This window comes from Gekko japonicus, unplaced genomic scaffold (genome assembly GCF_001447785.1).
Source record: "Gekko japonicus isolate JY-2015 unplaced genomic scaffold, Gekko_japonicus_V1.1 scaffold5, whole genome shotgun sequence".
Classification (NCBI taxonomy): Eukaryota; Metazoa; Chordata; class Lepidosauria; order Squamata; family Gekkonidae; genus Gekko; species Gekko japonicus.
In genome coordinates this window covers 2440203-2452217 of record NW_015168652.1, presented here as the reverse complement: position 1 = coordinate 2452217, position 12015 = coordinate 2440203, and the positions used below count along the sequence as shown (strand labels likewise).

General features: G+C 42.5%; 1 protein-coding gene across 1 annotated transcript; it reads left to right on the top strand.

Annotated features, from left to right (window-relative positions):
• The first annotated feature begins 563 nt into the window (after window positions 1–563).
• FGL2 (fibrinogen-like 2) lies at window positions 564–7636 on the top strand. Its single transcript, XM_015415073.1, has 2 exons — window positions 564–1248; window positions 6736–7636. Exons 1-2 carry the CDS (start codon window positions 582–584, stop codon window positions 7440–7442), a joined length of 1374 nt encoding a protein of 457 aa, XP_015270559.1. The 5' UTR covers window positions 564–581; the 3' UTR covers window positions 7443–7636.
• The last annotated feature ends 4379 nt before the right edge of the window (window positions 7637–12015 follow it).

Sequence of the window (12015 nt, the reverse complement as noted above, 5' to 3'; positions counted from 1 at the left end):
TGGCAAGGCCTCTTGAGCCTCACATGGGCCAAGTGCTCACCCTAGAACCTACCTAACAGTGACCTGTGACTGCATGTGGCAAGCACATGCTTGCAGGGGAGCAACCTGTCTTTCAGGGAAACTCATCCACCATTCCTAACCTTCTCAAGGAGGAACCTCTAATAAACTGCCAAGAAACCCCACAGTTCCTTAGAGTTCAGTTTTCAAACCACTGAGCTGAACAAATTCTCTTTGCTGCTTATAGCAACTTTAATTTTGCTAAGACATTCCAAAACAAGACTTCAAAGCACCAAGCATAGGCATTTTCAGCATTGGTTTCCAAAAGAAAAGTGTACTAAAGAGCAATTATAAATGTTTAAAAATCACATAAACTGAGATTCTGCATCTCTTTCAGCTTTGCTTCTGCCAGACAAGTGCTGAAAATCACATTTAATAATGTTTTGGCTGGCTCCACAGCTACCTACTCTAGCTGTTAGTATCTCTGCAATCTGTTGTGATGCAATCGGCTCCCGCCCATTTCCTAGAACAGTGCAGGCAGGCAGTCTGATAGTTCAGCAGCAGCAACCAGCCACCCTGTATAAATGTTGCCGAAGCTTTGCATACTTCCTCACTGGGCTAGTGGCTCCAAAAAGATGAAGTTTGTTTTCTTGATCTTGCTCCAGGCAGCCGTGCTGCTTTTTACAAATGGCTCTGGCCTGATGGACAATGGGACCAAAAGTGTCCAAGAAGAAAAAGAGACTGATGCTTGCCCCATCAAGCTCAAAACCAGCAGGAAATGTGATGAAGGAGGAGAGGAATGCCCATATCAGATAACCTTGCCACCAATGACCATCCAGCTACCTTGGCAATTTCAACTGATTGAGCAAACCCTGAAAGAAGTGGAGAGCCTTAAGGAAACAGTAAACAACTTAAAAAAGACCTGCCAAGATTGCAAACTGCAGGCTGATGACAACCAAGAAGCAGACAATGAGTTCCTGCCACCTGAAACAGACACCCCGTTGGACCACAGCAAACTACAAGAGAACAGAGTGCAAGAACTGCAGAACAAGGTATCCAGGCTGTCGGCTAGCCTGAAGGATACAAAAACCAAGATGCACGTGTTACAAGGTCGGCTAGAGCAAATGAACCTCTTCAACATGGACAATGTGGAAAACTACGTTGACAGCAAAGTAGCCAACCTTACATTTGTTGTGAACAGTTTGGATCACAGATGTTCTTCCAATTGCCCAGCCGTACAATCAAATGCAGGTAGGTCAGCTCTGTATGCTTTACAAGGACTTCATGTTCTGATCAGCACTATATTTAATGTATTGCTTTAAACATACTAAAAACAAAAGGAAGGTCATATTTTGGGAACTGTTCTATTGACGAACTTTGGAACTAGGAAATCTTGAGCTATGGGAAGGTCAGCAGATTAGTAAAATAGAAGGCATGGAAATGGTCTAGCACAACACACTCTAAGCTTCTTTTGGAGCAAGGAGACTTGTTAGACCAGCTGAGATTGATCCTAGCATGTTGGATAAGAAACTGGCACAACTAAACCTTAGATGCAGACTTTCTTTCAGTGTTAAAATAATCTGAACCGTTATCCCCTGCCCAACATATTCTCTACCTTTTTAGAATCTGTAAAAGAGAGAGTGGGGCAGATTATGGAGGCAAAATTTGCTACATGTTTTAGAGAGCACAATAACAAAAAGAACTTAAGCTGGGGCCATTAATTTTACATTTTGAATGTTGAAGTTTAAAGGTGCTAAGTAGAACTTCCATCCTATGAATGTTATGAACTCCTCTGAGCAACCCAATCAAGAAGCAGGATAGAAATGCAATAAAAATAAAATTTAAAATGAAACCATAAGAAGGTATTTTAAATTCCCACTTCTTATTATTATTTATCAGAAACCTGCATTCTTGGTATCATAGGTCTCAGAGCTGTCTCTAGTAAGTTAAAACAGAAATTCTTTTGCCACACTGAAGGAAAAAGGACCCATGTAGGAAAGCAGCCATCTACATTTGCTGCTGATGATAGGGTTACCATTGCCCTGACAGGGATGGGGGTATGCCAGCTTTCGGGGGCCCTGATCCGCCGACCCTGATCAGGTCGGTGGGGGAACCCCACCCCCAAAGTGCCCCATTTGCGCCAGCATGCCTGATGCAATGGCATCACCCAGAAGTGATGTCATCACACAGGGCATGTTGTGGGGGGGACGCTCTGCTGTTTGAGAAAAAACTCTATGGTAACCATAGAGCGTGTGTCCCCCCGCAATGTGCCCTGCGTGATGACATGGCTTCTGGGGGATGTCATTGTGGCGCGTGAGCCAAAGTGGTCCCAGAGAGAGAGAGAGAGAGAGAGAGAGAGAGAGAGAGAGAGAGACCTGGCAACCCTAGCTGATGCAGACACACATCACCTGTATTGCAGTGCTAATTTAGGCCCAGTACACTGCATTCTTTGTTGATACATAGTGGGTTGTGCATCTTCACTGGGGGCTACCAGTCACTGTTACCTGTTGCTTTGTACAATCAACTTCCCAAGCCTGGAACTGGACTGGCAGTGCCATCCTAAGCAGAATTACACCATTCTTAAGCCCACAGACTTCAATGGACTGGTCTTTGGGCACTGATGCCTGCATTCATCATGGCATCTGTATAAAACCATCCTTTCAACTCAGAGACAAAGCATGTAGAAAACAGGATTCCAGTGCTGGAATAAGAAAGGTATTCTAAGAGATACCTCAATTTCCTCCACCTGGTTGCTTTGAAACTGGACATCTGAGCAATATTTCATTGATGCTTTGTCACTGCTATGTACCTTTGCTTTAAATCACTGACATCACAGCAAAATCACTGCCTGTCCCAATTTTACACTGAGCTTTTGAAGTTCACAAGAAATGCAGAAAACCAAGCAGAAATATTATTTTGATCTGCCCTAGAAAACGTTAATGAAGGACATGTAATATTATATGCATTTGGGAATATACAGAAAGGTGTAGACTTACCAATGGATGACATAAATTGTCTTACAGTTGTACATATCTGAACCTCAGCAGTATTAATATCTCCCAAATGGATGGCATGTGCTATACTAACAGTGGAATCTTGGCAAGATGTCATACATAAACAGTGTAAAATGAAAGATTACTTTGGATATTATTTCTTTCAAACCATGTAACTCTAAGGATTGTATTTAAAACAGTTATCTCATCACCATCACTTCATCACTTCAATGGATATGTGATAGCTTTTGCCAGAGAAAAATTATAATTGGTATTGATTTTGTCTTTCAGCATAATTATAATTTTTCCAAAGATCATCTGAAGCAGTTACAAGAATATTTAGTTGAATCAGATGAAAAGGAAGATCAGTTCTCAAATACTCTGGACATGTCTGAGTATCACAATACAGGGAAATTGTCTTGATCACCTAATAATAAATTAACCAACAAAAAAACCTGCTAAGAAATAGAAAACTTATTATGAAGATTAGTAAACTTTCTTAAAGAAAACTAGGATAATAGCAAAGTGCTGCAACAGCTTCCTAGTAATTACTATTATCCTGATGAGCATTTCATATAAATAAGACTACTCCAAATAAACTACATAGCTATTTTCCCCAACTAAATCAGGATAGTGCACTAGATTCAAAGGGATTTTATGCTGTTTGCAGTTTCCCTGTTTGTGTGTCAAGACAAGAGAATACCTTGAGACACTGTTGGAATAAACTGGCCTTTCCAAACGTTATTCCAGAATAGCAGATGAGCCCATTCAGAGAGTTCCCAATTAAGTTCTACTATAAATCTCACTAGTTCCAATCAGTGTAGCCTTAATACAATAAAAGGGGTTGCAAATCAAGTCACAGCTGACTTATGGTGACCCTGCAGAGCTGGGGTGTCAAACTCATTTGTTATGAGGGCCGGATTGGACATAAATGCAACTGTCATAAAATGTAATGCCAGGTAGTGGAGATATAAACTTTATAAAGGGCACAGACAAACACAAGTTATTACTTTTTACCTAAATTACAAACATGCTTAAAACATTAACACTCTTGCAATATTTTGTTTATTTAACAGACTTTGATAACTAACACTTCTTGCTCTGAATTACTGCATCAAATCAGGTGCAGAGGAAAGCCCACATGGGCATGACTGGAGAACCAGCAGTGCGGCACTGGGCCAGTGCTCAAAGCAGCTGCTGATGGAAGGATTTCCATCAGTGGAATGCATCTTCTCTCCCCCCCTCCCCCAGCTACAATTCCAAAAGCTCCCAAATGCTGTTCCTGAGGGATAGGGGAACCCCAGGAACAGCATGAGGTGGAGTCAGTCTGGAGGGGTACAACAGGAATAGGGAAATAGACATCAATCACCCTCCTTGCCTGCACAGAAATGATGGGTGGGTTCCAACCCACTGACCAAATGCTGCTACGACAGAATTTTTTTCTACAAAAGTGTTAAGAACATGTCATTTCTAAAGCTTGCATGCATAGCATTCTTACTAGCTACAGAGATACAAATGGGTTTATAATCTGCAGGAAGCACCTGGAAGGAATACTTTCTGTACAAAACGAACTGCTGAGAGGAAGAATTATGTTCATGCTTGCCCAAATTCATTTCCACTGCAAACCTCAATGGTTATGTAATATCATTTTTACAGGAAACCACTGACATTCTCTTAAACTGCATCACATTGAGTGTCATAGTGTCAAATGCACATAATGTGCAACAGATAGGAAAAAACAGTGATGTTCTGCACCCCTACAAAACAATAGGCAACAATAGCCAGCTCTAAGCCAATCTCATAAAAATATTGTGTGTGCTTTGCAACTTGCATGAGGTCAGTCATTAGTGCTGAATGAGAAAGTTATCAAATGTTAATGGAAACCTGGAGACAGCAGATCATGAAGTTGATAACTGATGTAGACCAAACGTGATGGAAAAGTTATGTGGATGGCTGTATTCCAACTGTACACAGTTGGAGTCTCTTCACTTAGGACGTCATCTCCAAAGTTTGGTGCAAAAATTCCAGACTTATCATAGGGATCTAAGAATTAATTATATTATTTTTTAAAAAGCATTTATCCCTAAAGGTCCAAGTAATCATAGAATCATAAAATCATAAAATCACCGAATCATAGAGTTGGAAGGGGCCATACAGACCATCTAGTCCAACCCCCTGCCCAATGCAGGACCAGCCTAAAGCATCTCTGACAAATATTTGTCCAGCCTCTTCTTGAAAGCTGTCAGTGAAGGGGAGCTATCCACCTCCCTAGGCAGCTGATTCCATCTTTGAACCACTCCGACCATGAAAAAGTTTTTCCTAATATCCAGCAATACCTTTCTGCATGTAATTTAAACCCATTGCTTTGGGTCCTATCCTCTGTTGCCAACTGGAACAGCTCCTTGCCCTCCTCCAAATGACAGCCTTTCAAATATTTAGAGAGAGCAATCATGTCCCCCCCCCCAATCTCCTCTTCTCCAAACTAAACATTCCCAAGGCCCTTAGGCTTTCCTCATAGGACTCAGTCTCCAGACCCCTGATCATCCTTGTCGCTCTTTTCTGCACCCTTTCGATTTTGTCCACATCCTTTTTGAAGTGAGGCCTCCAGAACTGCACACAGTATTCAAGGTGCAGCCTGACCAAGGCAGTATGTAAATATATGTCAATGGATTCAATATATTTTATTAAAGAGAACCACTAATGGAGATTTCTTGGTTTGGAATCCACCTAATGGTCCCACCCTTTGGCTTGGACAAGCTCGGTGCCACACCATGGTTTAGCATTAGCTGAGCTTAACGTGGTGGTTAAGTGTGCGGACTCTAATCTGGGAGAACCGGGTTTGACTCCCCACTCCTCCACTTGCACCTGCTGATGTGACCTTGGGTCAGTCACAAGCTCTGGCACAGCTGTCCTTGAAAAAGAGCAGTTTGTGCCAGAGTTCTCTCAGCCCCACCCACCTCACAGGGTGTCTGTTGTGGGGAGGGGAAGGGAAAGGAGTTTGTAAGCCGCTCTGAGACTCCAAGTGAAGGGCGGGGTATAAATCCATTCTTCTTCTTCTTCTTCTTCTTCCTCGTCTTTCCATTAAATTAGTTACTTTCTGTTTAGCACAAACCATTGCCTGCAATTACATTCAAAGAGGCAACTGCTGTCCAAATCATGACGGTGAACTAATTTAAAAACATGGTGGGAGCTTTCTCTTGGGGTTAACCACCCAGCTTTCTCTTGGGGTTATTTTTACAATACAAATTTCTTTTACTGCACTGAATAGCTCATTGAATAGTAGCCTGACGTTGTCAGAGCTTAGAAGCGAAGCTAAGCAGGGTTGATTATGGTAAGGAAGAACAGGCTTCCTATGCAAAGGAAGGCAATGGCAAATGGCTTCTGCTCATCTCTTGCCCTGGAAACCCCATGGGGGTCACTGTAAGTCGCCATAAGTCAGTTGCAGCTTGATGGCACTTGTTTGTTTATTATTTATAGCATAGTGTTTGCTTTCTATATGGGTGTTCTGTGCATGAAACAACCCCCCTCCCCATGCTTCTAAGCAATTTGTTCCATTTATTTTATATGTGTAACATCATAACGCTAATTTTCTGGGGCTGCAAAGCACAGCAACTCGAGAAGACTTTACTACTATGGAATTCAGATTACTTCCTCTTGTATTATACTGCTAGTTCTAGATAAATTATAAAAAATGTGAATCAAAAATATCTATACTTTTATAGCATGTTTTTTTTCTTGTGCCCAGCTATACAACTTCTACCAAGAGACTGTGCTGACTATTTTGACTTGGGAAAAAGGCACAATGGAATCTACAGAATTGCTCCTGATCCAAGAAATTACAGCTTTGAAGTTTACTGTGACATGGAATCTATGGGAGGTGGTTGGACAGTGATCCAGATTCGTCAGGACGGCAGCACACGCTTCAACAGAACATGGAATGAATACAAAAATGGCTTTGGAAACCTCAGCAGAGAATTCTGGTTGGGGAATGACAAAATTCACCTTCTGACCAAAAGCAAGGAAACGCAATTGAGGATTGAACTTGAGGATTTCAACAGAGTCAGAGAATATGCAAAATACGAGCAGTTCTATGTGGCCAATGAATTTCTCAAATACCGCCTGAGCATCAGCGGCTACACTGGCACAGCGGGGGATGCCCTGCACTTCAGCAAACATTACAACCATGATCAAAAGTTCTTCACCACCCCAGACAGAGACAATGACAGGTATTCATCTGGAAACTGTGGGGCATATTACAGCTCTGGCTGGTGGTTTGATGCATGCCTGGCTGCCAACCTCAACGGCAAATATTATCACAAAAAATATAGAGGTGTTCGAAATGGGATTTTCTGGGGCACGTGGCCTGGCCTTTCAGATGATATCCCAAGTGGCTATAGGCAGCCATTTAAAAGGGTTAAAATGATGATCAGACCTAAGGTATTTATGTCATAAATTGCACTTGATTATGCAAAACAAACAATATATATATATTTCTCATTATTGGCACATTTCCCAACACTGGAGTGCAGTACTGAGTTTTAAAATTTCTGTAGCAAGGAAAACAGCGATTAGAATAATTCCACTATTGCCCTGACTTGGATAGCCCAGGCAAGCCCAATCTAATCAGATCTTGGAATAAAGCAGGGCCAGCCCTGATTAGTATTTGGATGGGAGACCTCCAAGGAATACCCGGGTCGTGATGCAGAGGCAGGTGATGGCAAGCCACCTCTGAATGTCCCTTGCCTTCAAGCCCCACTACGGGTCACCAGAAGTCAGCTTGACTTGATGGAGGGAAAAATTTAAAAATAATTCCACTAGGTATACAGATGAAAAACGAACAGGCAGTTCTGAAGCCCCTGGTTTTTACTGCTTCCTCAAGAGACCCCCCCCAATCTTTAAGTTACTGTCAACTTGCTCCAAAACCAATGGGCCAAGAAGAAGGATGTGCTGTTTAAAAAAAAAAGAAGAAGGATGTGCTGTCAAGTCACAAACAAATCATGGAGTCCTTATCTATGAGGCATCCAGGCAAGGGATAATAAGCAGAGGTGGTTTGCCATTGTCTTCCTCCACATAGCCACCCCAACCCTCCTTCGTGGGGTCACTAACTGTGGCCGGTCCTGCTTAGCTTTCAAGTTCTGATGAGCTCAAGCTAAGCTGGGCTGTTCAGGCTACTACAATGGGCTAAAGCTGCTGTAAACACCCAAGTATTCCAGGAGAAATGATCTGCCTTTGCCTGTCTATTACCAAAATACTTGCCATGTAAATAATGCAGGCTGCCTAGAGCAGGTGGACACATTCCTTCTATGGTCAGCTATCAGGTTTCTTTAACATGAACTGCAACAAAACAAAACCAAAATTTCCCCCAAAAAATCTATTAAATGCTATTCAGGTAAGATTTCTACCTGACTCTCAGTTTAAGTCAATGCAATATTTTGGGACCCCAACAAAGAATACTGTCTGCATGTTACAGATGAAAAACTGAAACATAAATGTTTTATCCCACTGTAGTCCTAGTTGTAACACCTAGTGTGTTCATGATCCAATGCAATCCTAGCCACAAGGCTGACAATAGAAGAGTAGTAGAAGTAACTGATAGTCACTTTCTCACCATCCCTGGTTGCCATGATGCCACTGTGCACTGGAGACATTCTAATGTCAATCAGCATGGTCTAAATGCCACTATGATGTCACCCTCCCAGTGCATGCACATGCACACAACACAAGCAATGCTGTAAAGAAGAGTGCACAGTGCCTCACTTGTCCGTGACTCCCCCCTTCCCATGCCTTTGTTAGGAAACAGGCATAAACTAATACCCACAGGCACAACCTTTCCAGGCCTACCCTCAGATATGGATATAAATACCATGATGGGCCAAACACAACCAAGCAATAGAACAACAGAGGCAGGAGCTGCCAGACAGGAGGATTTGGGGCAACACCAGGAGGGAGAGGTGAGAAAGTCACACTGCATGGGCAGAAATCTTTCCACCTGCGGAAACAGTCATACAGTGAAAACCAGTTCAGACATGCTAGCCTACTCTTTTCTGCATCTAACAGCAAATTCTGAAGCTAAATTCTAGTTCTTCTTCTGTCAGATATTTAGATTTCCTCAAACTCCAACTGCAGTCCTACTCTGCACTACAATGGGACTATTGTGTACAAGCCACTCAGGTCTTTTTAAAATGCTGTGGAGAAAAATGACACACACAAAAGGTGTGGATTTTTTAAATGCTTCAGTCAAGTAATTCTCCTCTAGGTACAATTTGGCTGCTTCCTTAAAAACTCTCAGAGTCCAAGTCCAAGTTTATGCACTTCTATTTTCTGAAAATCGGTCAGCCATAGAGTGATCTCTATGCCAATGGGAAATAGGGGTAGCTGAAGGAGGGGGGAAAGAAGAAAAAGAGCAGACTACTGCTCCTGCTATGCAGACCTGTCCTGGCCAGGCTCTGGCTGCCTGCTCAAAGTGACAACCACTCACGACTGCTCCATCCAGGGCTTGGGCAACCCGCTCAACAGCAGCCACTTGTACCTGCTCCATATCCAGGACTCTGGCCGCCATCTTCTAGTGATGGCGCTCACTCACCTCACATGGACTGATGGCCACCTCTTGATTGGCCCTGACAATGAGTGCCAGTGAGGAGACACTGTATGGATGGCAGTAATTCTGGGGCCCCATCTTGGACTTTTTACCAGGGTCCCAGAATCACTAAGACTACCCTAAGCAACCTTTGAAGAATGATACACAGATGCTACATTCTTGTATTACAATCAACTGTATAGCGCCTTCGGTGCATGAATTCTTACATTTCTTAATTGAGGCAAACTATTATTCAACTATTTTCAGAGTAAACAGTAAGAGAGAAATATTCTCCATGTAAATATAGATAAAAGATTAAAGTAAACAGTATCTTTAACTGTCCAAATACATTTAGGATAATAATTACCAATTTTGTCAATGACCACAAATATATTAATGTACAGATACATATGTATTACTAAAGGGGGTGTAGTAGATGGGACAGTGCACTAGTATCCTGTGTGATTTGACATTTTTTGTTCATTTATGTTGGAAGGGAAGCAAAGTACAATATTGAGAGGCTGCATAATCTTTGCTTGAAAATGTCTTGTGTTCCGAAGGCACAAAATGTTTATTAGAGACCGCAATTTATTCTTTTTCTAGAAAACTTTCAAGCATTACTGAATATAAACATGCAATACAATGTCCACTAATACATTTCCTCTAAAGTTAATGGGAAAGAAAAAGCAACTGTTATGGGAGGGTATTACATTTGACACAGTAGAGAGAGTCCTGTGTTCCAGATTATTTCAAAGACACAGGAAAATATTTAAAATATAATTTTTAACAACCAAAACAATCACCTTAAGTATCACTGCCTCTCAGCACCCATTTTCTATGGGGCCTATAGTTACTAGGGATGCCATTTACCTGTTGGGGGCCAGACATCTCCCACCCCCAGCTTCCTCTGCCTATCATTGCACCCAAGGCTAGTGAGAAAAAACGTGTAAAAATCACAGTCAGCATAACAGTGTTACATTGATTCCTGGGAAAAGCCAGAAATGATGTTACGCTGCTCTAGGAATTGCTGGAAACTCAACCATTTTACCACTATGTCCAGTGATTCCTAGAGGGTCATGATGTCACTTCCTGGTTTTCCCTGGAAGTTATGTAATACCATCATGGTGATGGCAGTACCCCATGTTCCCTCTAAGCTGAGTTAGTGTGAGCTAACTCACAGTCTTTTAGCCTCCGGCTCACACATTTTCGTCTTGGCTCAGGAAGGAGGGCTCCAGAGCAAACTTAATGTATGCAGTAGCCAAATCGCTTGCTTACCACTTTAATGCCCGTAGCTCACCAAGTAGAATCTTTGCTCACAAGACTCCACAGCTTAGAGGGAGCATTGGTCCCCATATCCCCAGAGTACTTCCAGTTGCCAACTGCTGACTGGCAACTCTAATAGTTACCTACCACTGACAGTTGTTGTAAGGGCAAAAGAACAAGAACAAAACAGAATTCATTGGTAAGCTGGGGGAAAACTGTGTTCCTTTCCATTCCTTTTGCCTCTCTCTGGGCACCACTATACAAAAGATTTAAACTGGCACTGCTCTTTCCTAAAGGATCCTGATATTATGTTTTTGTGAGGGCCTACATATTTCTCTGTAAAGATCCTTGCTCTCCCCAAGTCCCCCCGGGGGGCGGGGAAACCCCGTCCGAGAGGCCAGTTCCCCGCCGGCGGCGGATCGGGCCCCGGGAGGAACCCGACCCCCAAAGCACGTGACATGCCCGGCGTCAGCACGTCACCCGGAAGTGATGCGATCATGTTGGGCACGTTGGGGGTGGGGCCACAATAATCCGAGGGGAAACTCTATGGTTTCCCCTCGGATGATTGTGGCCCCGCCCCCAACGTGCCCGACGTGATTACGTCACTTCCGGGTTACGTAATTGCGGTGCGCGCGCACGCAAAGCACACACACGTGGACTCCCGGGACAAGACTGGACTCCCCCGCTCTGCAACAGGTGAGGACTTGGCAACCCTACCTTAGCCACTTCAGAGAACTACAAATTCCAGAATGTCCAGGTGGGAAATCAGGTCTGTGTATATCTAAACTTGATGTTTTTCATAGTAAGTGATATTCTTTTGCTTTTACTGACAATGATTCTCATGTTGTGCTACTTCCTTTATATGACACTTTTTACTGGGCAACCTAATTGGCATATCTTTTAGTATTATTATTAGGCTTGATGATTAACGTAGGATTAATTTGCCTAGAAGTAAGACACAGCCTCATTTCATGGAATTATTTTTCTTCTTTAGATGTACAATTTCATTATTGCCATCTATAAAATAAAAAGTTTATTTTTTAACAAAAAAAATGATATTGACTTAATAGCTAGGAATAGGCAGTCCTGTTCATCAAGCCAGGAGCCATGCACACACCCTGTTTAAATCCCAATAGAGAAACTAACATTTGTTCACCAATACAATTTTTTGTTTTAATCTCCTGT

Bases quoted from the DNA above. Each gene is read 5' to 3' on its own strand.
- FGL2 (XM_015415073.1), top strand. From the start codon at position 582: ATGTTGCCGAAGCTTTGCATACTTCCTCACTGGGCTAGTGGCTCCAAA. The intron at 1,249-6,735 runs GTAGGTCAGCTC...TCTTGTGCCCAG, and splicing joins AGCCGTACAATCAAATGCAG to CTATACAACTTCTACCAAGA.